This window comes from Simochromis diagramma, unplaced genomic scaffold (assembly GCF_900408965.1).
Source record: "Simochromis diagramma unplaced genomic scaffold, fSimDia1.1 OVJJ01000271.1, whole genome shotgun sequence".
Classification (NCBI taxonomy): Eukaryota; Metazoa; Chordata; class Actinopteri; order Cichliformes; family Cichlidae; genus Simochromis; species Simochromis diagramma.
In genome coordinates this window covers 311,626-339,013 of record NW_024386909.1, presented here as the reverse complement: position 1 = coordinate 339,013, position 27,388 = coordinate 311,626, and the positions used below count along the sequence as shown (strand labels likewise).

The window sequence follows — 27,388 nt, the reverse complement described above, 5'->3', positions numbered from 1 at the left end:
ATGCTCATGCTTTTGGATTTCATGTCAAGAGGAAAGACAACTTTAATCAATATATCAGAGGTATTTTGGTTATTTACAGTGTCAGTGATGTTTGGACATCCAACAAACACTGGGGCTAAACCCAGACTACCCAGTAACAAACAGAACCATTTCTATATTGATATTTGATACTCTTGGTTACACCTCTTGGTCAAAATTCAAATAGACTACAAGTCCAGCAGCTCAGTTAACAGTTTAAAGGTCACTCAGCCAGTAGGTGGTGCTCTTTGCACAGAGAGAATTCCAGTCAGGGATGGAAGAGCTTCGCATCACCCTGAACACCTAATAATGAAACTGAGGATAATTTTTGCCTTTTTCTTTTTTTTTTAATATATAAAGTCGATCATTTGCATGACACAAATTTCCAACAGTTGTCCTCTCCTGTTACAGACGGTTCTGTGTATATTGAGTGTGGGGGAGATTGTTAGTGCTTTCCGATCATAGCACTTTGCTGCTTCCAGCAGACGTTTGAACTGAAGAGTATCAGGTCACATAAACCTCTGAATCACAACAGCTCTTCTGGTCGCTGTAGACCGGTTCCATTATGGGTCTTTTGGTAGCAATGGAAAAGTAGAAGACACTCTCAATAACACTCCACATCCACTTCCTATTTCGTCTCTTCCATTTTCTGTGGACAACAAGACAAAGTGATGACAGGACCCAACATCACAAATACTTTAGCCATCAGTGCTTTTAAACGGCCTACAGCAGAACACGCTTCCCCACATCACGTTTACCTTGAGTTTTTTTATATTTGCAAAGGCTCTGAGTAGCTTGGGCGTTGGTGGCTTTGGTCCAAACAGAGCCAGTCCTTTCTGCTTCTCCTCATTACCTTTAGCAGGTACAGCTCCTTTGGCTTTGACTAGTTTCCTTCACAGTGACAAAAACACCACACATTTTTAAAAGGATGCATATTTAAATTTCATTTAACGTAATGATTTGGATGGAGGTTTGGAGGGTATATGATACTTTTAAATTTGAATGAAAATACGGTTCCTGAAGCACTAATAAGCGGCTCACCTGCCCTTCCTGGCCAGCACCTTCTCAGACTCCGGGTAGTGGACGAGGATATCAAACAGGTCTTTCTTCTCCAGCACAAAAAGGTTAGCGAAGCCGTGAGCTTTTACATTGGCTGTGCGCCTGTTTCCTCCATCTTTAGCAGACTGCAGTAAACTGTGGTTGGATAAGCAGACAAAAAAACAATATGGCCTACTACTATGGCCAAAATAAAGCAACACAACCACTGCGCAATGTACACAACTTCACAAAAGCAGCATTAAAGACGTGATAAAAACTGCTAGATTTTTTTTTTCCTTCTTAGATTATCTCCACCCAAAGTTAACGTGACATCATCGTAACAAAGGTTTCACAGCATCAGCTGTCCTTCCTGATGCTGCAGACTTACCTGATTTCCCCAAACACGGAGCCGGCCTTCAGCGTCACAAACACAATGCTGTTGTCGGGTCCTCCCACCACCTGCACCGCTCCACTTTTGATGATGTACATCTCTTTACCGATGTCACCCTGCAGAGGACAGATCAGCGCAGTGACACTCAGCTCAGGTCACCTTGTTGCTTCATGATGATCAGCACAGTTCAGAAGTATGTTGCTTGCTACTTTGTAGCTGTGTCGTTACCTACAGACATGTATACACATATGTATGCACCAACCTTCTTCACAACAAAGTCTCCGGGTAGATAAATGATTGACTTGAGCCTCAGTAACATGTCCACTAACATCTGCTGGTCACAGCCCTGAAGGACAGAGTGTAGTGAGTACTGACTTTCACTGAATCACAGAAGCTCTGCTTTGCTTTACTCATCTCTGAAAGCAGCCAGCATAACTTCATTACACTTCACTACAGTTCATTATCCATCCACTCACACGCCCTTTCTCTAATACACTTTCTATGGTACTAGAGCGCTGAAGCTTAAGCAGCCTCACCTGGAACAATGCAATCTTCTGGAATGTGGCAAGGTTGATATCCACAGCAATGGCAATTCTCATCACCAGAGGCATCTTGTCCAGGAGCTCGGACTCATCTGAGAAGGACAGACAGTGTGATTCCATGTGAGCACATTCCAGATTTTTAGTCTGTGCATTTTTGCGGCTCATTATTAGTCATGCTTGAATCCTTAAGGAATGGCTGAGTCTTTTTCATTACCTCAGCTGTAACGTCAATTTCAGCTGCATTTTGTTATATAGCACCAAATCACAACAGCTGTTGTCTCAAGATGCTTTATATTGTAAGGTAAAAACCTCACAATAATACAGAGAAAATTCTTAACAATCAAACGCCCCATGAGCCAAGCCCTTGGTGACAGTGGGAAGTAAAAGCTTCCTTTTAACAGGAAGAAATCTCCAGCAGAACCAGGATCAGTGGCCACGACTCGTTTTCTTTTGTTTATTTGTTTTTATATAGAAATGTATTTGTGTGGATGAATATTCCCTGTTCCCCATTTAAACTCATCAGCTTCTTCCGGTGAGGACACAACTGAGAGGTATACATTTCTCACCCAGCATTCCCTGAGCTGCCCAGGTGTAGTTGTACCAGGTGCGGACTCTGTTCTGGACTAGCTTGGGGATCGTATAGGTGTTCATGTAGGAAACACATCCGTCCATTGACGCCCGGAAGTATGTCTGAGCTGCTGTAGCTGCTCCTATGACATCTCTCATCTGAAAGAAAGGCAGAAATGTAAAGTGTCACAGAGAAGTCATAGATATTAACAGGTGGAATATTAACATTGAAGAATATCCTCCTACCTGTCCGATCAAACTCGAGAACACAAAGACACCAATAAAGAAGTTAGCCATCTGAAAGGAAATCTCAAAGGTGGTTACAGGTTCCGGTAAACCCCCGATGTTGATCAGACTGCGAACTGCAAAGTAGTAGCAACGCAGGTACCTGCGCAGGGACAGGAGTGAGAAGACAGGAGTTATCCACAGCTACAGACGGCATGTCGTAAATCTTTTAGTTTACTGGGATCAACAGGAGCATGGTACGCCTTTATGCTGTGTAAAGCTCTAACATGGTCCTAAGAGACAGGCCAAGAACTTTAACCCTTTCATGCATGAATTATAACAACTTCAATCAGGATTTTTTTCACAAGTATTTTTATTCATCTTTAGGTATGAAAAAAAGATTTTTGAACTTCATTTTTTTTAAACATGTAGTTTTTTACATACTTACTTACTGGCTGACCAGTGGGTGGCAGAGTATGTAGTGACACATCAGTGTCCAATGTTTATGTGCAAGTATACCATCAACACTGACACCAATACAAGAAAACAGCCTTTGAATAGCTGTGTCCACTGTAGTGACCACTATGCATGAAAGGGTTAAAGAACGGCGTTACCACAGATGAACATAAAATATAAACATTTTTAAATACAGGAGTATTAAAACAAAACAATACGAGTTCTTTAAACTGAATTCAAAAGTGAGCAATGTCAGTCAGGACTCTCTGTAAGTCAGCCGACGTCACTCAGTGAACAAAAAGTCAAGAGCAAGTCACTCTGTCAGCATCAGTATGGTTAAACTTCCTCAGGAGCACCGCATTTGATTTGCATAACGCTGAAAATAATTATTAATATCAGAGAGTTTAATCAATCTGCAGTTAATTAATGGACATTATTTAGAATTGTAGCTCCCAGCTAAGATGAATGCCAAAACACAATTCTTAATTAATATTTAAAAAAAGGATAAAGCAGAGCTGGTCTTTGTTCAGGAGGCACTCTTACAAAAATCACGGAGCATGCTGTGCACGTTAGGATACAACAGAGGGCGCTGCTGATCTCCCCAAGCACACGCAGCACGGTAAATAATCATCTTCATCTGCATACTGCATACCAGCAAGCAAAAAACATGTGCATATGTGTCATTAAATAATGAAATAGATTTGGTTTTGGAAACACCAAGTTATAATATTCTTGGTAACTGATGAAACTTTTGTTTCACCGTGTCACAACATCGCTACATAGACACAGCTTGACTTGGCCTTGTTAAGCTTGCCTTTAAATAGAGAACCCCTGCTTTCTGCTTTGTGTTGTTTTAGATTATTTATACACATCTCTCTCTGAGTTTTAAATTGTTTCATTAAAAGGAAAAATGAAATATTTTCTTTTGAAATGACATGTTTCAGTTCCACGGTGAACTCCAGAGTACAGTGTAGAACTTTAGGTCCCAAACTGGTGTACATACGCTGTGCCATTCCCGTCATACACCCATGTAGTTGTGGCAAGACCCTGGTGCACTGAGGCGACGTAGTAAGCACAGGCGTTGAGGTGAAGCATGAAGAGCAGGTAGCCTGTGGTGCGGGCAACTCTGTGTCAGAAAGACAGAAATGGTGACGCTAAAGCTACAAAACAGTGACACCATGCGATTCACGAGCAGTCACCTCCAGATGTAAGCTTTGGCCATGACACTCTCAAGTCGATCACTGAACTCAAAGAAGGAACCAATCTAAAACACACAGGGGGAAAAGTAAAGGAACTTATCAGAAAATGTAATGGAAAAAAAGTACAATAAAAAGAAGTTAGCATCCTCCTGCCTACCCTGATGAAGCGGTTCAGTCGGTAAAACGAGGAGAATTCAAAGTACAGGCAGAGCAGGTCGAAGGGGAGGATGCTGATTATATCAGTCTACATGGAACAGAATACAAACATTTGTTAAACTTTGGATTTTGCTGCAAAGCTCACAGATACGAAAGAAGAATAAAAACTGGTTCAGTAAAAATATAAATATAACAATGCAAAAAACAAATGCAGTGTCACCATCTATCCATCTATCCAAATCTATATATTTAATGTTGTACCACTTTATAATACGGTCTGCAAAAAAGGGGGAAATTCCCCAGTAATTACAAGGAATTTCAGTTTTTTTATTTGAAATTGCAATATAATTATATTTACCTACAAATACTGAGAATAAAATGGTAACAAGTCAGGTTTGTAGAGAAAACAATGAAATAACTAGATTGTAAGTAAGTGTAAGTACTGTGTGAGTCATTTTAAGAAAGTTTTGCATGACTTCAGGTATTTTACTGGAAAGGAGACATAAAATATTCTGTAAGTTATTTTTATGTATTATGTAATTTCTTAGTAATATTGCACAAAAACAAACAACATTTCCCATTCTTACATTGCAAGTGCACTTTACAGTCTTTATCACACATATATTAGTAAGATAAAAGGACACGTGAAAAACAGAACATCGATCGTGCACAGCAACATAATGAATATTGAATAAAGATGTAAAAAGGTAAGATTAATCCACTCTATAATACGACCCACGCCCCAAAAACTACAGCGTTTGTATGATGTAGAAAAAGCGTTTTTCTGCAAACTTACCATGAAATTGGACACAACTTAAAACTGCTTATGCAGTACTTAAATTTACTTAAACTATAATCATTTCTTTATTTCCTGCAAACACTTTAGTTTTAACTTTCTTGTTCTAGTGTGCCTACCTGTCAATATTTGTAGGTACATTTAATTACAACGTAATACCAAATAATACATCTTTAGTCGCCTTTAGTGTTATAAAGTGTTTAATTTAATTCAAACCATTTAATAAATAGGATTTTATTTATTTATTTCTAATATATGCTCATTCCATGCCAGTGCCAGTGCTTGTTGTTTTGGACATTAAGGCACTCATTTATGGAGTCTTGGATTTGGAATATGTGTAGTTTGGCTTTATCTTGCTGAAATAAGCAAGTACCACAATTCCTGACATTATGTTAATTGTGTTATTTTTCAGTTGTTGAACAAAACTGTACTTAACTGGAGTACTTAAGTAAATGTATTTAGTTACTTTACACCACTGGACACATGTTCTCACCTTAAATTGATGTGATTTTCGATAATGTAGCTTAGTCAAAGCTCTGTCTTTCTGCAAGCAACAGAGGTGCGAAAGTCAATTAGACTATTAAAATGTTATCAGGTACATGTGACTGAGTGGTTTGTGACTTACAATGATGTCTCCAGCTTTGACAAACTGAAGGCGAGGCTGCCAAACAACGATGTCTATTATATTTACAATGTCGCTAAGAATGTCGAAGAATATCCAGTAGCGGTTGGCAGTTTCACTGTGGTAAGGGAAAGCCAGCCTGGCGGAGCAAAACCAGACGTTGTAATTGTACGCCAGTGCCACGAAGCTCAACCAGGAAATGTACCGACGATCTGGAGAGAGAATGACAGAAATGTCTGTCAAGTATTTAAAGGCAAATACAAGAAATTCATTGAGCTTAGGTGTGATGCTTACCTGTGAAAGGATCAATGGTGGTCCCCAAGATGACATCCATTTTTTCCTCCACTGGATGGAAGAGGACGTCAAAGCAGGAGCAGCTGATTTGTGGGAGGATCCTTTCTTTCTTCTTGGCCTCCTCTGCCAGTCTCTCCTCCTCGGCTTTCTTCTCGGCCTCCAACCTTTTCTCCTCATCTTTTTTCTTCTTCTCTTCTGCCTTTTTGGCCGCTTCCTCCGCCTTCTTCTTTTCCGCTTCTTCCTTGGCTATGCGCTCCTCTTCCTTCAGTCGGATGTAGTCATCCTTTCTCAGAATAGGTGCTAAAAGGCAAAAAAGAAGCATACGATGACTTAAGACATTAGTTTGCATGTTGTTGTTTTTCTCTCTAAGCATGCTGGCTTGTTTTTGACCACACTTACTGACAGGTGGTGTGACTTCTGGAGATGTGGCGTAAGGGTCTATGGCCTTCTCTTTGAGTATCTCTATGCGTTCTTTTAACTTCTTGGCTAAAAATCGGATGGTGTCGTCTGTGTAGCGGGAGTAGACAACAGGTGGAGGAGGCGCTTCTTCACTAAAAACAGATAAATTAGAATAAAACACGCAACTCATAGTTTTAGGTAGACACCGGGAGAGACGACAGCAGCGCTGCTTTTCCACTTGTTAAACAGGCATTTGTTACATTTCTATGACATTAATATATTTCCTCAACATTCCCTTAAAATTCTATTGAAGCAACTCCAGCTTGCATGAGAACACAGGCAGATCAATCTCAGTCACAAATACCACTATAAGCTCCTAATCTTCTTTCCTGCTTTTAGGTGTCACATGCTGCAAGTCACAGTGTTATCACATCTTGAAAAGTAAGTGTTGAAGGTCTCCAGAGACCTCTCTCATTGGGGAGGGGGTGGGGACTCTGTGGAGTCAGTCCTTACTGTTAGATACCTGTTAGATATACCTGTAACTATTCTTGTCCTCAAGCGGCTCAGAGTTCATGAAAACAGCAGAGCTAAAGGAGAGCCAAGTTATTCCTAGTACAGTTAACGTGTCCTGGTGCAGTGCCCGTACAGGGACAGCGTAAACCGGGTTGTTCTACAGATGCCCCTAAATGCCTCAAATGTAGGCAACTGGTTGCTGTGAATACTAACAGACACGCACATGATGTTCGAGGGTGTTTGGAGAATAAAACCAGCTTTAAAACACTCAGGATGTGTTTGATTTACTTTCATCTGTAATTCAGGGGGTTTAACAAAAGTATTACACTAACTGTTTAGGAGTTGCAGCAAATGTTTTATATAGTCCCCCATTTTCAGATGCTTAGAAGTAATCAGTTAACCATAATTTTAAAATAGTTTTGTTTCTAAGACTGGTCTGGATGTCGTCAAATACCTTGTTTTTGCCCTTGAGTTGCTTTTACGGCAGCTGTTGCTTGTTTGTGTCTCTCTCTGTATTCAGGTTTGTATTTAAGAACTGAAAAGCATGCTTGGGTTGAGATCAGAGGACTCACTTGGGAGTTGAAGAATAGCTCATTTCTTTACCTTGAGAAGCTCTTGGGTGTCTTTTGCAGTGTGCTGTGGGTCATTATCCATTTGTGCAGAGAGTATAGCTCTGAACACTTCATCCTGCTACTTCTATCAGCAGCCTCATCGCAAATAAACACTAGCAGCCCAGTTCCACTGCTAGCCGTACATGAGTTGCTTGTTTCTTTCTCCATACTTTTCACTTCCTATCATTCTGGTTCAGCTACCAAATACAAGCTCAACACTTAATTAATTGACTCCAGATATTTGATCTGCTCAATTTGTCACGAAAATAATGGAGCTGAGCTCATCTGGCCATGAAACAAATGTAATTGGACAATTGACTGGCAAGCGCCAGTCAATTGTCCAATTACATTTGTGATTCTAATGATGGAGGGTTATGTATAAAAATGGCTGTAATTACAAAACTAATAACGTAATAATTGTTAATGCCCTTAAATAAGCCGAAAAAGGAGTACAAGCATGATGAATTCTTACCCTTCAATGTCCTCTGGATTGGCAGGAGCAGCAGTGGGAGCGGGAGCAGCAGGTGCCTGCGCAGGAGCTGGAAGAAAAATATAACATCATTCTTTAGCTTTTCATTTCTATGACTGTTACAGAACCCCCACTGAAAACCTTCAGATTCTATACTGTAGAAAGATATTTAAAAAACAATTCAAGTGCATAGTTCAACAACCAGAGCAGCACCATGCACCGCATGCTTATTTGACATTCAGCCCTCTATTCTTACACATCCCGAGGGATGCTGTTCTTATTTTAAACCACTGGTACACGAGGAAAAGATCACCACAGCATGAAGGAAGGCTGTTTCTTATTGCTTACTTTAGTACAGCAGTGGGAACCTAAACCTTCCCAAGACAGTGCTCACTGTTTGTGATACAGGATCAGCCAGATGACACCAATCCCTTTGTCTGTGATTCACAGAGAAACAGGGAGCAGATGGACAGTCTAACAATCCACTAAAAGACACATTTAGTGAATCTACAGCAAGGTCAGAGAGTGTGACATATAACAGAGCGAAACAACACCTCTCACATCTGTGGACGATGGTACATACTGACCAAAAAACATTCCCTTCAAACCACTTGACCATCACCCTAATAACAATGTAACTGAATGTGGAACTCAGCTCAGATAAACACGCATCTCACCTGTTTTTGGCTCCTCTTCTTTCTTCTCCTCCTTTTTCTTTTCCTCCTCTTTCTTTTCTTCTTCTTTCTTTTCCTCCTCTTTCTTTTCTTCTTCTTTCTTTTCCTCTCTTTCTTTCTTCTTCTTTTCCTCCTCTTTCTTTTCTTCTTCTTTCTTTTCCTCCTCTTTCGTGGGCTGATCTTCTTTTTCTTCTTTCTTTTCTGGCGGCGTTTCTTGCTGTAAATTAAAAACACAGGCAGAGGGAAGAGAACAAATAGCAGTGATTAGCCTGCCAGTGTAGTATCAACCTGTGCAGCACCAGCCTATGTTTTGAAGAAGAACCAGTGACAGCTCCTGTCCATATTAGTGTCAAGCTGCCTCAGAGGCTTTCACCTCCTGTTGTGTATTTTAATACAGCTCAGTCTGACAAGCTTGGAGAAGCCAATGAACCTGATTAATGTTTAATTTGAATGGTGTGTCCACTGGATGAACACAGTGTTTGTCAAATTAAAATAAAGGGAGATTTAAGCTCTTACCGTAGCCGGTGGAGCCGGGGCAGAAGGCGGAGCGGCAGCAGCCTGGGCAGGACGAGGCTCAGGAGCCCCGATCAGCTTCTTTAACCTGCTGAACATGGCCAGACAGAAAAGAGTCTGACCTTTCCACTGCTTCTTCTGCAAACTTCTTTTTTTTAGATGTTAGGTCTTTGAAAGAGTACCTGAACTGCTTGTTGTGGAGTCTTTACCTCAAACCTGAACAGCAGACTGAAGCAAATAAAATTCTAGGAATCAGTAAGTCCCTCTAGGCACTCCCCTTTCTCCAGGAGCCAACAGCAGCTCAACGAGCTGAGCCGACAATCACTGCCAGCAGAAATAATGGTTCTCCTGGAGTTGTGAGCACAGCACAGAAAAAAGACTTTTACCAAAAAGCACCAGTGCTATTTTTTAAATATGTTAGCGAATTTATATAAAAACCTATACCTGATCAACGTAAGCTGGAGGAGACGGCAGGTAAAAAGAGTATAATCAGTTTCTGAATATCCTGTATCATGGATAACATTAAATTCACTGCAGTAACCATCGGTGCTACAATGAAAGTAGCTGGTGTGCTAATGCTTGGTTTATTTTAGTCTGTGGGGCTCACAAAAACAGAGGCAGCTGAGTTAATCGGCCCTCGTACTGTCACTGGCAGGTGAGGATTAGCCTGGATGTGACCTCCTGCTCTCACAAACACAAGGCTAACAGAGAAATACAATGAATGCAGTTCAAACATATTTATTTATTAAAACTCAGTCAAATAATATAAACTGTCAACATTATTGTCACCATGCTTCTTACTGACTGATAATCTCAGGCAGGCTTCCACGCCTACAGCGGGAAAAACGACCGATTATACTGTATAAAAACCATATGAACGAAGTACATACATAGCAGTGTCCACTAGGGGCAGTAGTTGAGGTACACATGGTCTTGGCTTGTTGTTATTATTAAATTAGACAGGATGACACACAGAGCAGTAAAACTATCATCTGAAAGGTGCTTTCAACAGAAATGAGTTCATTTCCATGAGAGATACATTTTCTTCACTCCAAAAAAGGAGTTATTAAAAAAAAAAAACTTTCCATGCTCCTTATTAGTTGGTACTGGAAGTCTGGGGAAACAATAAAAGGAGACAAACACAAACTGAGAATCAGCACAATGACTTTCATGTAATAATCACTTGGGGTGCATTTATTAGGACAGAACGGTGTAGTTACCTTCACTTTGTTGATAAACGTTTTGTTAATTGTCCCGCCGAAAGCGCGCAGCAGTTTGGGTGTGGGGGGTTTGGGTCCAAACAGCGCCAGTCCTTTTTTCTTCTCTTCTTCAACTTTAGCTGCTGCTGGACCTTTGGCCTTCATCAGTTTCCTACAGAGGTACAGAGGTTTGTTTACTACAGCAGCATTTATTATTATCATGTGGAAACTTCATATCTCAGGGATTACATGTGTATTTATGCGTCACACTGACAGGAAGGGGAAGCTCACTGTTCAAAGGTATCCCAGCCTGATGAACATCACCAAAAGCCCTTTTTCTGACGTCCACATAACACTTTTCTTTTCGCTTTGTTTGTAATCATGTGTTGTGTCTTTAAAACAACACAAACATGTGCTGTTTTAAAGATCAGGCCTTGAAAATAAAAATAGGTCCACCCACTAACATGTGATTGTTTTCCTTGTGTGTAAAACTACCTGACTGGAATTTTATCTTAAAAATCGCTACCATTTATACATGTTCACATACTTCCCCCCTCACAGATAGTGTATCATTGGTTTCCAGTATATAAACCACCAAGTACAGAAGTTATTTTGTGAAATCAGCAGCAAAAAATAGTCTTTGGCTCTCAGCGAAGGCGGTCGCACTTTTTCTCCTCTCCTCCTCTCCCTTAGCTTCCCTGCTTAGCCTCTTGTGTCCTTGTCTAGTCTCGTGTTTTTTTTGTATTACTTTTCCCTGGAACACTCTCTCACAGTCTGTTCTCTAAAACCTAAAAGAGGAATTATGGATTTGATCAACTGGTCTCTGAATGCAATTGACACCCCTTCTTAACGAGAAGTCTGGGCTCGGGTGAGCCTGACTGCTGAAGATATCTACCTATTTGGAACCATGATAACAGGGTTCTTGCTGATCTGAGCTGGCTTGGCCCTGGCTTATCGAAGAATTAAGGAAGCGGAACCGGCTGTTCAAACCCCCACAAGGCTGCCCGCTGGGATTGAAATGATGGGACGAGGCGTGAGTTTCTAAAAATGGGCTCATTGAGTGCAGCACGGAGAAGATCTTGGAGAACGCTGCTGTGAATACTCAGAACAAGACCTCTGAGTGAAAAACTGGATTACATCTGGAGGGGCTAGCTCAAATAACACCTTTGAGAGCAAATTCGATCACATCTTGGGGAAGTGCACTGCGGTCGTGAGTTCTCAGAATCGTCTCTTTGAGCAAAAAGAATGACAACATCACGGAACGTAAGTTTGGATAACATCATAGAAAGCTCACGGCTCTCCAACAGGAGATTGAGAGACCAGTCTTGGACTGTTAGAACAGCTTTGAAATTCATATGAGTTGTTCGCACTAAAGTAAAAACTATCATCACTTCATGCGGAGACCCCTTTGGCGCCAGCTGCGGCCTCAAGGCTGGAGCTGAACAAAACACCCTGATAACGACTGTGTTTAGACTGTTCCCCCCATTCCATGCAAGGCCATCTGGGTTGGCTGGAAGACTGTTTACTTAGCCTGGCGGGGCGAAGGACACTGTCTCAGCTGAACTCTGGACACACACACACACACACACACATACACTGATATGCACACACTGATCCCCCCTCCCTTTCCAAACGCCTTCGATGCTTGTGCTTGTGCTTGTGCCCTACCGGGGGCAGTCGACTGGACCAGCTCAGACATGCTGCAGGACCGGATGTGCTGTCTACACTGGCTCTCTCTTACCCTTTACCCGCCCCTGTTGCTTGTCTTGTGTTTCTATGGTGTATTGATAGTCATGTGCTTTTTGTGCTGAGGTGTTTTTTCTGTTATCAAACTGTTCTCCCACTAGGAGCTCAGTCTGAGTGGAGTTTTTTTTCTCCTCCTCTTACCTCATGTTATGTATTTTCGTTGTTTTTTTCCTATCAGCCTACCTTTCTGACATGTCTCCCCAATGTGATGTTTGTGTAAAGTTGGTCAGAAGGTTCCTTTGTAAGTGCGCATGCGCCATTAGCGTGCTGCCTGCTGTAACCCTAATTTCCTTCGGGATTAATAAAGTATTCTGATTCTGATTCTGAAATATTGAGTCAAATCCTTTGACTCACCTGCCCTTTCTGGCCAACACTTTCTGCGACTCCGGGTAATGAACCAGAATATCAAACAGGTCTTTCTTCTCCAGGACAAAGAGGTTGGCGAAGCCGTATGCTTTGACATTAGCTGTGCGCCTGTTCCCTCCATCTTTGGAGGACTGCAACAGACTAAGAAACAGAAAGAGAAAACATTTTCTCTTTGAATATTTCTAAATGTTTTTGTAAGTTCACTGATTGTGATTAATTGCCTCTGATATGATTAATTATCAGTATATATTTGTGCGCGTGTATCTGAACTCACCTAATTTCCCCAAAAACACAACCAGCTTTTAGTGTCACAAACACAATGCTGTTGTCGGGTCCTCCCACCACCTGCACCGCTCCACCTTTGATGATGTACATCTCTTTACCGATGTCACCCTACAAATAATTTACACAAATAAATTACTGAAGGGATGTTTTATGTGTATGTGCTTATAAAGGGCATTTTAGCTTTAAAAGAAGCCTGTGGTGGGCTTTTATATACACAGAACTTCTGAGATTAAAGTCATAAATTCAGACCTACAAGAACTCGGACATTCTTTGATATTAAAGTTGTAAATTTTGGAGGAAAAAAAAGTATTAACCTAATAAAAAATCACTGTCATGGGCTGTTTCCTTTGATCCAGCATTTTGAGTTTCATTCCTTTTTGTATTATGATGTTCTTGTTTGTGCAGTTTAGGCTTCAGCCAGTTCTGCTGATATTGAGCTCTGTTTCCCTATCCGGTCGCTAAGTGATGACGTGACAAATCCTACTTCCGGGCCTAAAGTAGTCTGCGTTTAATATGGCTTTTGTGTTGTTAACATGTTTAATGTTTTGTATTTTCTTCTATTTAATCTCAAAAAGCTCCTAAAACAGTCAGTGATCCCTGTTGACCTCCCTCGGCTTTTATTACCGCTAATCATTTATTTAAGCTCAGTTTTTAAAACCTTAGGATGTAACTACAGCCCAGCCCATGCAGCAGTATATGAATGACTAACCTCGTATTGTGGATGGATTATCTCAGTTGTTCTCCTGGCTGAAGTTTGGTCCTTTTACAGCATCCTGCCATGCGATTACATTTGTTCCTGACCACCGAGAACACTCACGTTAACTTTTATCGAGTGGAAAAAAAGTTAGCTTGTTTATATTATGCTAACATAGCTGTGTCGCTAGCGGTCACGTAGCACATCATTATATACCAGCTAGCCCAACTTCAGTAACCCTACAAACGTCACTGCTGTTTAGTTTTCAGTCTTCATTTATGTTGGAAGTGGTAACAGAGCTGTACGTTTTAATTTGTTTCCAAAACCCCGCAGTCAGGACATGCGATATTGTATTTAGATAGAAGCTAGCGAGCTAACTTCCTGCTAACTTCTGACTCCGTTAAATGTCATAAATTCCGTTTTCAGGGATGCCTGGATGTTAAACTCAATTGTTACACCTGGTAGAGCAGAACGCTGATCATTTTATTAAAGATGAAAGACTTTAGACAGTTTTTCAACTCTCAGTAATGCCATAGTGATCGTTTGATATATGGACCTGCAGCGGAGTTTAGTGACGTCAGACTTAACGACTGGATTTAGCTCTCGTCTGTCTGGGTTCCTCCCATGTCCGTGTCTTTCCACTATGTTGGTCAGTGTGCGTCAAGTCTCTGTGTTTAAGTCTCCCTTGCCCATTGTGTGTTTCAGAGATATCTTTGTCTCCCGTTGTCTCCCCTGTTTGTCATGTGTAATCTCCTTGTCCATTTAGGTTCCCCTTGTGTCTCTGTCCTCTGTGTCCCTCCCTCTGTGTTTATGTGCATGTGTCCCTTTTCCATTCCCTTGTTCCCCCTCCTTGTGCTCTTTCCATGTCTCCTCTGTCTGCCATGTTTATCCATGTTCCCTCGCCCGCTTCTTAACTGTCACCATGTCAAGTCCGTGTGTCTTAGTCTGCGTGCTTCCTGTTTTATTTTGACGGTGTCATGTTCCATGTTCCATGTGTTTAGTTTTGCTTCCCCTGTGGCATCATGTTCATTTGTATCAGCTGTTTCCCCGTGTGTTTCCACTTCCCCTGATCACCTCCTGTCTATATATAGTCTGTGAGCTTTCATTTAGTCTTTGTCAGGTCGTCTGTTGAGTTGCCTCCTTGTTTCCAGGTTTTTCCATGTTTTTCCATGTTTTTCCATGTTCAAGGTTTTGATCTTTGTCTCTTTTTTTTAGCATGTAATTTCTCCCAGTTTAGTTCTAGTTAGTTTTGCCTTAGTGTTCATCTGCCTTTTTTTGGTACCTTTACCCAGCCACAAATAAACCGCTCCCCCTTTGTTAAATTATAGTTTTGCTCCAAGTGTCTGCATTTGGGTCATCCTACTGTCACCACACGGTCTGCCAGCGCAGACCCTGACAATGAACTATTTTATAAGATTATAAAGTCATTTTTCCAAATTTAAAAGTAAAATATGCAACGCTGTCTGAGGTTTTATCATAATTCTAAATTTTAGAGAAACAAAACTTGGATATTTTTGACGTTAAAGTGGCAAAAAAATAAGTTAGCTAAAAATGTACTCGACAATGGAGGATATGCAGTTGTAACTAATGTAAAAATCTGTCATCACAATGAAATAAGTGTGTTTTCCTCTGCCTCTTTACAGTCTATATGCTTGTCATCATACGGTGAATCAGGGCTAAAATGAGTATCTCCTTATTGCCAAGTTTGATTACACAACATCAGTTTATCCTCCCCAGCACATTTTTACTTTTTTGTATTTAATGTCCCTCAATTGTTGGCATAAAATGATGATAAACTTAAAAAAAATTAAGTAATTTGTTGTGTTTCATTCACATTTGAAGTTGACGATGATTGTGTAAGACTTAACACACCTTCTTCACAACAAAGTCTCCGGGCAGATAAATGATTGACTTGAGCCTCAGCAACATGTCCACTAACATCTGCTGGTCACAGCCCTGTGGAAACATATGAAGATATTTAACTGACCAACCATCTCCCAGTCTCCCAGTTACTGTCTGGGGTATATATTTATTTTTTCTAATGAGTGTGCACCTTGAAAAGATCAATCTTCTGGAAGGTCGCCAGGTTGATGTCCACAGCAATGGCTGTTCTCATCACTAGAGGCATCTTGTCCAGCAGCTCGGACTCATCTGAAAACACGGAGATGAAGAATTATTATTTAATTCAGTGTTAAAACTTTCTGCACCTGGCACAATAGTAGGACTGACGTCTGATTTGTGTCCTATAATTAAAGCGTTTCTCACACACTCTTAAAGACTGAAATGAAGATTTTATCCAGTGACTACTGACCCAGCATGCCCTGAGCGTCCCAGGTGTAGGTGTACCAGGTGCGGACTCGGTTCTGTATCAAAGACGGGATGTGATTGGTCACCATGTACTCCACAGTGTTGTCCATGGAAGAACGGAAGTAAGTCTGTCCTGCTGTCGCTGCACCAATGACATCTCTCATCTGAGACATTATGATGATAAGAAGAAAACCTTTGTTTAAACTAAATAAATGCTCCTCTCACTTAGACAGTAGAATGAATGTGCTTTTGTTGTTTTTGACAGTCAAGACATCACAGGGAACCAGTGAAATACTATAGACAGAGTAATCGATACTGGAGTATTGCAGGTTTATTCATCTATCTACATAAACAGGACAAGTGGGGGAGAATAAGAGACAATCGTTTACTACTACTAGTACTACTTGCAGTTAATGATGCTAAAAGGATGCTAATCAGGACTCCAGATGAAATAAGGATGCTGGAGGCTGTGACTCATGCTATGGGGCAGAGTGTCCTCTGTGTTACCTGTCCAATCAAACTGGAGAACACAAAGACGCCCATGAAAAAGTTAGTCATCTGAAAGGTAATCTCAAAGACGGTTTCGGGTTCATTAAGACCCCCGATGTTGATCAGACTGCGGACAGCAAAGTAGTAACAACGCAGGTACCTGTGGAGAGTTTTGGGGGGGTGTGTCAGAGAGGGGTGTCATAAACTGTATTGGATGTTTTGGGGTCGTGTGGGGGAAAATGGTGTTTGTTTCTTTGTTTTGCATAAAATGGCAGTGGTGGGTTCTGGGCACGTTTGAGCGATTTCCTTGATGTCTTGCTGAAATTGCTTTAGCTTCCTAAAGAGAAAAAAAATATTAAAAGAAAAGAGAAAGTAAAATAACAAAAATGCTACGAGAAAGAAGCTACCTGGCCAAGCATGGTGGACATAAAGAATGCCCCGAAAAGGTAGTTGGTCATCTGAAAGATCAGCCCGAATGTGGTGTCAGGAGTTGGTAACTCGGCGATCAGTAGCAGGGACTTCTCGGCATAGAAGAAGCAGCTGAGGTAACTGCAGCCACAGCATCAGCAGCAAACATGGGACATATGAAAGATTTTGACTGGATGCTTTGTGAGCTGGAACTCATAACTCTGTGCAATAAACCAGAGACTTTTTTTTTAGGTAATTTTGTTTCTCTGCTATAACTTTTTGTTATGCATTGCTAACATTATCCTCCTGTGTGCTCATTTTCTACCTTTCTGTATCATGTTGGTGAGTGAACATGTTTAATATGGTCATTTGTGAGTACAGATGTTCCCCTAGCCACTGTTTTCAAACCATCAGCCAATCATTAGAAAGTTGCACAGAGGGAGGGAAGAAAAAACAGTTTGTTGTAACTGTGACTCGTGCACAGTGTTGGGGAGTAACAGAATACATGTACTGCTGTTACGTATTTAAAATACAAAATATGAGTAACTGTATTCCATTACAGTTACCGTTTAAAAAGGTGGTATTCAGAATACAGTTACTTTGCTGAAATAAAGGGATTACACGGCGGTATTTTCCTGTTTGATATGTTCGCCTATGCTCTCTCTATTTTGGGTTTCCCTGCCAGTGGAAACGCAAACAAAACACGCATTAAGAGGCTCAAATGCCTGTGCCTCAATCTCGCATCTCATAATGATGTGAAGAAATATTTTAAAAAATGATTTAATATGAAGGCAATAGGCAGAATGCTACAGGCATAGCCCTAAAGAATGTAGCCTGATGGGCAGTGCAGTCCGTGCTGCAGGGAGAATGGACTGCCATACCCGTTATGTGTCTGTGAGCGAGGGAGGGAGAAAAAGGAAAAGTACAAGATGTCATCGAGCAGAAACGGGAGCTGGAAGCATGTAAATATAATAATAACAACTGCAGCCAAGAAGAGTGCCTGATGAGCCCAGTTGTAAGTAAGCTATTAAGACTCGACTGTACACTGTGTTCGTGTTTTCCTCCGAAACAATAAATTCGGTTGGAGCAGCCTTTCAACGCCTCTCTCTGTCTCTCGCTAGCAAAGTTGACCCAGACAACAAAGTAAAGCCAGTTTTCAACTACGAGCGCAACACGAACCCAACGTATTAGCCAGAGGTCCCTTTATGGTTTTACGCCTTTACGGTTCAGAGCCGCGGACCTGTTTTATATACGCGGAATAGTTTTCTATACGAGATCGCTGCAAAAAGTGCAGTTACCTAATGTCCACCCTCCCTGTTACTCATTTTATATTTAGATTTAAAAATCTAGTTGGTATTGGTATGGCGAGTAACCTTCAGTAATAGTAATAAATCACACAGCAATAGTACATTCATGCAGTTGTAAAAAAGCATGATAATATATTAAGTAATCCAAAGTATTCAGAATACGTTACTCTCATTGAGTAATGTAATGGAATACGTTACAAAAAAATTTTGGGGCATGTATTCTGTAATCTGTAGTGGAATACATTTTAAAAGTAACCTTCCCAACACTGCTCGTGCAAAAGCTGCTCTATCAGAGTCTCAGAATACAGTATGAGCATGCTAGGTCCACATCAAGAGTTGGCAGAAAAAAAGATGAGAAAATCCCTCCAACTCAAACACAAGTGGCTGTATAGAAGTGCTGTACTTACGCGCTGCCTAGGCCGGAGTAGACCCATTTAGTTTTACCAATGCCCTGATATTCTGAGGCCACGTAGTAGAAGCAGGCATTAAGGTGGAGCATGAAGAGCAGATAACCAATTGTGCGAATCACTCTAAGAGGGGTATAAAGAGAGTTATTGATATGGCCACATTTTGACATTTTTGCTATCTCAGTTAATTGCATTGTATACTGGATAGATCAGTGGGTGGATGGATGGATGGATGGATGGATGGGTCGGTGGATGGATGGATCGGTGTATGGATGGACGGATGGGTTGGTGGATGGATGGATGGATGGATGGATCGGTGGATGGATGGATGGATGGATGGGTTGGTGGATGGATGGATGGATCGGTGGAAGGATGAATGGATGGATCAGTGGGTGGATGGATGGATGGATCGGTGGATGGATGGATGGATGGATGGATGGATGGACGGATCGGTGGATGGATGGATGGATGGATGGGTGGGTGGATGGATGGATGGATGGATGGATCGGTGGGTGGATGGATGATGGATGGATCGGTGGATGGATGGATGGATCGGTGGGTGGGTGGGTGGATGGATGGATGGATGGATGGATGATGGATGGATCGGTGGATGGATGGACGGATGGATCGGTGGATGGATGGATGGATGGGTTGGTGGATGGATGGATGGATGGATCGGTGGGTGGATGGATGGATCGGTGGATGGATGGATGGATGGATGGGTTGGTGGATGGATGGATGGATGGGTTGGTGGATGGATGGATGGATGGATGGGTGGGTGGATGGATGGATCGGTGGATGGATGGATGGATGGGTTGGTGGATGGATGGATGGATGGGTTGGTGGATGGATGGATGGATCGGTGGATGGATCGGTGGATGGATGGATGGATGGATGGATCGGTGGGTGGATGGATGGATGGATGGATGGATGATGGATGGATCGGTGGATGGATGGACGGATGGATCGGTGGATGGATGGATGGATGGGTTGGTGGATGGATGGATGGATCGGTGGATGGATCGGTGGATGGATGGATGGATGGGTGGGTGGATGGATGGATGGATGGATGGATGGGTGGGTGGATGGATGGATGGATGGATGGATGGATGGATGGATGGATCGGTGGATGGATGGGTTGGTGGATGGATGGATGGATCGGTGGGTGGATGGATGGATGGGTTGGTGGATGGATGGATGGATGGGTTGGTGGGTGGATGGATGGATCGGTGGGTGGATGGATGATGGATGGATTGGTGGGTGGATGGATGGATGGGTTGGTGGATGGATGGATGGATGGGTTGGTGGGTGGATGGATGGATGGGTGGGTGGATGGATGGATGGATGGATGGATCGGTGGATGGATGGGTTGGTGGATGGATGGATGGATCGGTGGGTGGATGGATGGATGGGTTGGTGGATGGATGGATGGATGGGTTGGTGGGTGGATGGATGGATCGGTGGGTGGATGGATGCATGGATGGATGGTCTTACCTCCAGATGTAAGCCTTGGCCATGATGCTCTCTAGACGATCACTGAACTCAAAAAATGTGTCCATCTTGAAAACAGGTGAGGAAATGTGAGCCAGATGAGAGCCAAAGTACATTTAATAGGTGTTGTTTATTGTCTCATTCATCTAAACATTATTTAAGTAGATTTACCTTCAGTAGACGATTGAGTCTGAAGGCAGATTTGAATCCAAATTGGATGTACAACAAGTCAAATGGCAAGACTGACACCACGTCTGCCTGTGAAAGAGACAGACAGCTGTAAGGCCGCTGACTCTAATTAAGTACTTAACTTCAAAGCTCAAGGGATTTAAGTGATCATACCAGGAATCTCTCTGAATCTCTGTAGTGCTTCTTTGTCATCACTCTGTCTTTCTGCAAGGGAATAAAAGTGACTTTGTCATTCAGGCCAGTGTTATTCTCTGTCAGCAGTCAGGATCATTTCCCACTTACAATGATGTCTCCTCCTTTGACGAACTGTTTGCGGGGCTGGGAGATGACAGAGTCCACCAGGTAGATGATGTCAGCCAACACATCCAGGGTGAACCAGTAAGGGATGGAGATCTCAGTGTGGTAGGGGAAGCACAGGCGGGCCGTGATGAACCACGTGTTGTAGTTAAAGGCCACAGTCACCAAGCTTAGCCATGCAATGTAGCGGCGGTCCGTGAAAGGGTCTATGGTTTGCCCAAACACAGAGTCCATCAGGTCCTCGAGTGGCTTCAGCACAGTGTCCACCACTGACCACATTGCCTCGGATATCCTGGTTCTTATACTCTTCTTCTCCTCCTGCTGTTTGGCCTCTGCTGCCTTTTGTTCTGCTTTCTTTTGCTCATCCTCCTTTTTCTTCTTCTCCTGCTCCTCTTTTTTCTTCTTGTCTGCCTCCTCCTTCTTTATCCGTGCCTCCTCTGCCTGTTGTCTCCTTTCCTCTATGACTCTGTTGTAGTCGTCTTTGCGTAGCAGTGGCGCTGAAAGGATAAAGGGGCTGAGTGAGCAACAGTTAAATATTAAGAATTAGTTTCCTTACTGCCCCATGAAAACAATAACATCCACAGATATTAGAAATATTAGAAAATCTGCAGCACTGAATGGTTTTGTGTTGGCACTCACTGACAGGAGGGGTTATCTCAGGGGATGAAGCATACTGATCAGTCACTTTCTCCTTGAAGAGCTGCTTTCTTTCTCTCATCTTCATGATTATGGCTCTGAGGTGCTCATCTGAGTACTTGTTGATGACTATGGGGGGAGGTGGAGGGGGGACTCCCTCCTCTCTGAGGAAGCAAAATAAGAAAGTTGCGCTGTTATTGGCAGTGAGTGAGTTTCTGATGTAGCGAGGATAGAAAAATCATAAAAACTCCTAAAAATTCCTGATGTGAATGAGGAATTTCAACCAATTAAAAAAAAGGAACAAATCAGGAAAAGTTGTGTAATAATCATTAATGCCACTCGGCATTAATGATTCAACACCTGTTCTACTCCAGCATTTAAAGTTGCCTAGAGGTAAGATTTTACTCTGAAAAATCTGGAACTTTACTTTAACATGCATTAAGAGGTTTTCTGGTCATATATCTGCAATCCCAAACTAGCCAGGCTCACATTCTTTCAGTTTAGTTTTATTTGTGTAGCACCAGATCACAACACCAGTTGTGTCAAGCTACTTTATATTTTAACAACCCTACAATAACAGAGAGAAAACCCCAACAATCAAACCCTATGAGCAAGCACTTGGCGACAGTGGGAAGGAAAAACGCCCTTTTAACAGAAAGAAACCTCTGACAGAGGGAGGGGCAACCATCTGCCATGTCCGGTTGGAGTTCACGATGTAAGGAAGACGGTCAAAACTCACATAACTTGAGTGGAGTGTTCTTTTAAATTGTCTTATCTGGACATATATAAAGTACAGTGTTGGGCAAGTTACTTTGATTTTTCCTCTACATTTCACCTTTAAAAACTATTTACTTTGCCTTGTTTGGTATCATCCTTTTCAGCACAACCTCACATGTCTGAATTTACAGTTATGTTTTCATTTTGACATATTGTATTAACATAATTGATCTAAAGTCAGACAAAAAACATAAAATCTGAGTAGAAAAAGTTATATTTTTTACCATAACAACAACAGACATGTTTATTGAATCATATTTCATAAGTAATTAGTAAAGTAACGGGATTACTTTTTGGGGGGAAGTAATCAGTAATTAGTTACTGATTACTTTTTCAAGTAACTTGACCAACACTGAAGACAAGACATTAACTACACGCTCTCTCTCTCTTTTTCTGCTGTCTTTCTTTCTCTCTCTTTCTCTCTCTCTCTCTCTTGCTGTCACTCCTAAAACTTCACCCTTTTCCTAAACAAATATAAGTTTTTGATTGGTCAGCATGGTACATTTTTCCACCAACACGAACGGGCTGTTTTTGTTTAGGTTTTTAATTTTTTGGTCATAAGCAGAGAGTGCTTGCTAGCGCTGTCCTTAGACGTTAACGTGACGAAACTATTCAGGAAAAAACGCAGCGTATATATTATTTATCAGGATTCTGGTTTTACGTGGCCTATCTGCACAATTTAAAAACTGGTATATATCACCCTGTTACTTTGTCATTTTGAAGTGGTCATGTGATTGGCTTACCACGACTACTTTATTCTTCCTCAGTCAAACAGCAGCACTCATGCGATTGTTTTGCCCCCCTGAGCTCCAGGTGTTGTGCCAAAAAGTGATCGTCTGCCAGAAAGTGATTGCCGTCCGCGAGAGCGCTCGCAGCTGCTTAAAGCTGTAGCGCCCAGATTACTTACGTAGACAGCTACTTCCGTGCAACTGATATGAGGTGCAGTAAGCTGAACACAGCTTCAACTGTCTGTTTGTTGAAAAATAGTAACGCATCCGCGCCGCATTTTCTTGTTAGTAACAGTAACTGCGTTGTAACGATAGGAATAGTAATTAGTTAGATTACTCGTTACTGAAAAAAGTAATGCCGTTACTTGTAACTCCGTTATTGCCATCACTGATAAAGTATAATACACATTTAAGGTATATAAATGTAGAAATATTTGATTCAGTGCATTGCGACCATCCTCAGTGTTTATTTCAGTTTACAATCGTTCCCTTTTCATTCAGGACCCAGCTCAGTACCTGTGATTTGAAATGCTAAAAAGAGTGAATCACAGAGAGAAATAACTTGTGACATAAGAAGGATCACATTACACGGATAAATGCAATCAGCCAAGTGGTGCTCACTGCAGAGCCAAATGGATGGAGTCCAGCTTCACCCGTTTGTGGTTAAGGTTAGGGCACTTTGGGTCAGGGAGGACAGATCTAGAGGTCAGGCCAGGCTAGGCCAATAGCGGTCTTCCACTTCGGCCGAGCTGTGAGAATGATGGATGCTCTCCCTCTAGTGGATAAAATTCTGTAGTGCCTTTGACAGAACAATACACCATGTTTAAACTGACACATCCTACATGCTGAGATCAGGCCCTGCAGTCAAATTAAAGTCAGTACATTTTCACACTTAATTGTCAGGTTGTTTTTCCATCGTTTCTTTCATTGTTTTCAGTGTGTAAATGGTACACTTTGCTGGGTTGGAGTACCGCCCCTGGTTTGTGGAAACTAAATGAAAGAAAGTTAAAGAAAGTGAGCCAATGCCGTGGTGACACCGGTTCTGGTAGGAAGCCTTTGCAGACTTAATCAACCCTAAAGGCGATGCAGCATTTCATCTCACTAATATGCCTCATAAAAGAAGAAGGACACATACTTGGGCGGTTTATATATGAGAAGGACACAGAGTAAACCACACACACTTCAGGTTTTGTGTAGCACTGGCAGTAAAAAATCCCAGTCTAGCTCTTCTGTAGAGTACCTCAGGATCCCCTCTGAGCTCTGACACTATTTATTCCACACATTACTTAAGCTGCTGGCTGACACTGACCCCACCACCACCACACACACACACACACACACACACACACACACACACACACACACACACACACACACACACACACACACACGCACGCTACCTGTCCTCCACCTGGAGCCTCTGGCTCTTGCCACCATTGTTGTGTCATATATATCATATCCTCGTTGAAATCCAACCTGTGCTTAGAACTACGAGGATCAGCCGTTGCTGCCTCTATCTGTCGCCTTCATAGTGTTTATTGAGGGACCAGAAGCAGCTCTGGTGAGCTCCTTAAAACCTAAAGAACTGAAAATCTTTTAATCCACTTTCAGGCCATCCCTCTTTTAATATGCATGTTGCTCCAGCGGGTAAAGATCTCACATGCTGCGCTTATCTCCGTGGGCACCCTCCCTCCCTCTCCGCCCTCTTGCCAGGGAATCTGATTAATTAGCGTCCATGGGGTGATTACTTTGATATAGGTTTGTGGTGTCACTTGGCAGGTGTGTGTTTGCAGTGAGCTAAAGTGGAGTTTGGAGGCTGGGCTGATATTCTGAGGATAAACACACTGTAACTAATCTCTGTAAATGCTTTTGACTGTCGGTGCACCCGCTTTCAAATGAAATGTGCCTGGAAAAAATTAGGTAGAAGAAACAACACTGCAAGCGCAGGTCTTACCCCTCAGCTCCAGCTTGATCGGGGTTTGGTGGAGGAGCCGGAGCCGAGGCTGGGGCTGGAGCTGGAGCTGGGGCAGGAGCTGGTGCTGAAGCTGGTGCCGAGGCCGCTGATGGTGCTGGTTCAGGGGCTGGGGGTGGTGCCGGTGATGGAGCTGATTCTAAGAAAGGGGAAAAAAATCCTACGTTTATTTTGGCTTTTCAAGATTGTTAGAAATGGTCCTCACCTCCTGGAAGAAGAATAAAAAATGTTTGATCTTACCTAATTATTTATTTTGCATCGTTTGTTTTCCTGTAAAGCATTTCTTTTAGACATCTTTATAAAAATATTACACATTTAGAAATATAACCGTAACAATACATTAGATTAAGTTTTATATTTATAATGGTTTCTGTTTTCCCATTTATTTCTTTTAATTGCTAATTTCCTCATCATTGTATTATGTGTTTTCCTTATAGTCCCTTTAGTCTTATAACTGCTTGTCATCCATCTGTGAAGCAACTACAAACTGTAAATATGTTCATCCTTTTTTTGGCATCTTTGCTGCACTGGTTATGTGAAACCATTTTTATTTAGTTCATCATATATTAAAGATACCTGTAACATCTGTAAAAGAGAGAGACAAGACGCTGAATATGACATTTGAGGGATTGATTATTAGCTGGCCGTGTTTCTGTCCGGCTTTCAGACACATTAGGCAACCGTGGGATCAGCAGAATGAAGTAACAGAACCTGGATGGATGATGGAGACAAACCTGATGTTATTCACTCCGACTCCAAAAGGCCATTCAAACTTTCAGCAACACAATCAACAAATCAGTGAAATTCAATTTCTTGTCGAGCTCAGCAGTCGAGGAAACTCAACTAAAATGGAAACGGTCAGCAGGCACGAGAGAAGTCGTCCAAGGCTGAACGTTTCATATTGGACATTTGTCCAAAGGCTTTCTCTTATTTTGGTCCCTTTTTGTCACTCGTTTGACTGTTTGTGCTTTATAACTATGATGTATCTGAATCCTCATGATGCTCTACAGCTTTATACAAATAACAAGAATAAACAGAATAATACTGAAGTGTGGAGGTGTTTCAGTAACACTGTGTTTCACTGCAGTATCTAATTAGCAAATACATTTGTAAAGAAGCTTATTATACAGTAAAACGTTACATACTTATTTCCCTTGTAATGGCATAAACAAGTGTTGTATTTATGTGGATGGATATTGGTGGATTTAGATGTGGGTGTTTGGCCTATTACGTTGATTTGTCAGTTGCATTTGTATTAGTATGTCTTTTTAAAAAAATGATGATGCGTATGTTTCTATTTGCTCGATGACCTGTGCAGGGACAACAAACCCTTTGTCATGTTAGATGAATTGTTTTTGTATACAGTCCCTGACAAATAAAGAGGGAAACCAAAATGAAGCGAAATTTAAAATAATCCATATTTTCTCATGTTCCCAACATATTAACAGTCAGTCTTGTTTTAATTTCACAGGATGGGACAAAAAAAAGGAACTCGGCAAACTTTTCAGCCGTTAGAATGACTCACCCTGTGGTTTGTCCACTTTCTTGTCTTCATTCTCCTTCTCAGCTGGCTTCTCCTCCTACACGACAAATCAACATTTTTTTCTTCACAAAATCTGACGCCTGGCTCCATTTGTCAAACAGTGGCCATTAAGAGTGACGCTTTAATTTCAGTGGCAGTTTTAAAGAATGGTGAATTCAGCGTTTGACAAATGACTGCCTCCCCTGATGGACACTTTTAAAAACAGGCTGCGTTCATGATGAAACAAATTTCAAAGTGCCCGTTTGGGTAATGAATGATTTCAATGAGGTAGTGAAACAATTTTATTTGTTTTTTTTTCCTGTTTTGCTGCCAGGGTACAGACCAGCTGGTTGAATGATAGAGGCAGACGAGACGCCACTGCTCATGTCTGTAACCAGTCAAAAAATCTGGTTGACAATAACGATTTATTATAGTTAGTCTAATAACTGAATATACAGGCGGAACACATACCTTGGCTGGAGGTGGAGGTGGAGCTGGGTCAGGGGCTTTGCTAGTAGTCCCAGAGCCCTCTGGCACCTGCGGGCCGCTAAAGAGACCCTTCAACTTTGCAAACATGTCTAAAAACCTACAAGTGCATCAGCCGTACTGCCTGCTGCTTGTATGAGGGGAGTGTGGCGGGAGGCAAGGATCAAAACGATCCCTCAACTAGCCTGATCCCCTTCACTCCGCCTACCTTTTCTTCTCCACCGGTTTTAATTCAGCGTGTCCTCATAACCAAATTGGCCCTAATTGCATTACTGTATTTAGCAGGACTAATACTCTTGCACCGAGCATAGCCCCCACCATCAGCAGTGACATGTCAGCCCATCCCTCAATTGGCTTAGGGGTGACCACTAAAGCAGGGAGGGCTGCTTAAACAGCATGCATGAGTGTGAATGTCTGTGGAGCACACTGTCATTCTTCTTATTGTGTGTCACTTACACACTCGAGAGTGTGTAAGTGACACACTCTCGAGTCATGATACACTTTAAAAAACTGCCATTCCCGTTGAATGTATCATTGTAAAAGGATGGAAGACAGTGATCAAACAAAGTCCACATAGTGGGTTTGAATGACCCAACTAG

The 27,388-nt window shown here is 41.9% G+C and overlaps 2 protein-coding genes across 3 annotated transcripts; both read right to left on the bottom strand.

Moving 5' to 3' along the window:
• Positions 1-42: 42 nt before the first annotated feature.
• Positions 43-7,146, bottom strand: cngb3.1 (cyclic nucleotide gated channel subunit beta 3, tandem duplicate 1). Of its 2 annotated transcripts, XM_040036192.1 has the most exons (15): positions 6,704-7,145; positions 6,305-6,604; positions 6,014-6,222; positions 5,882-5,932; positions 4,594-4,680; positions 4,437-4,501; positions 4,241-4,363; positions 2,803-2,944; positions 2,556-2,715; positions 1,984-2,081; positions 1,710-1,793; positions 1,445-1,563; positions 1,060-1,212; positions 777-909; positions 43-667 (listed from the first exon to the last, which is right to left on the bottom strand). In XM_040036192.1, the coding sequence occupies exons 1-15, from the start codon at positions 6,891-6,893 to the stop codon at positions 647-649; spliced, it is 1,935 nt and encodes a 644-aa protein (XP_039892126.1). In that variant the 5' UTR covers positions 6,894-7,145; the 3' UTR covers positions 43-646. The 2 variants fall into 2 exon arrangements, with proteins under 2 accessions (XP_039892126.1, XP_039892125.1); XM_040036191.1 differs by having other exon boundaries at positions 43-909; positions 6,704-7,146.
• Positions 7,147-10,160: 3,014 nt separating this feature from the next.
• Positions 10,161-26,879, bottom strand: LOC120736230 (cyclic nucleotide-gated cation channel beta-3-like). Its single transcript, XM_040036220.1, has 16 exons — positions 26,775-26,879; positions 26,307-26,361; positions 24,764-24,920; positions 21,308-21,468; positions 20,654-21,165; positions 20,525-20,575; positions 20,354-20,440; positions 20,186-20,250; positions 18,692-18,814; positions 16,977-17,118; positions 16,085-16,244; positions 15,827-15,924; positions 15,646-15,729; positions 13,069-13,187; positions 12,783-12,935; positions 10,161-10,854 (listed from the first exon to the last, which is right to left on the bottom strand). The coding sequence occupies exons 1-16, from the start codon at positions 26,877-26,879 to the stop codon at positions 10,530-10,532; spliced, it is 2,397 nt and encodes a 798-aa protein (XP_039892154.1). The 3' UTR covers positions 10,161-10,529.
• Positions 26,880-27,388: the final 509 nt, after the last annotated feature.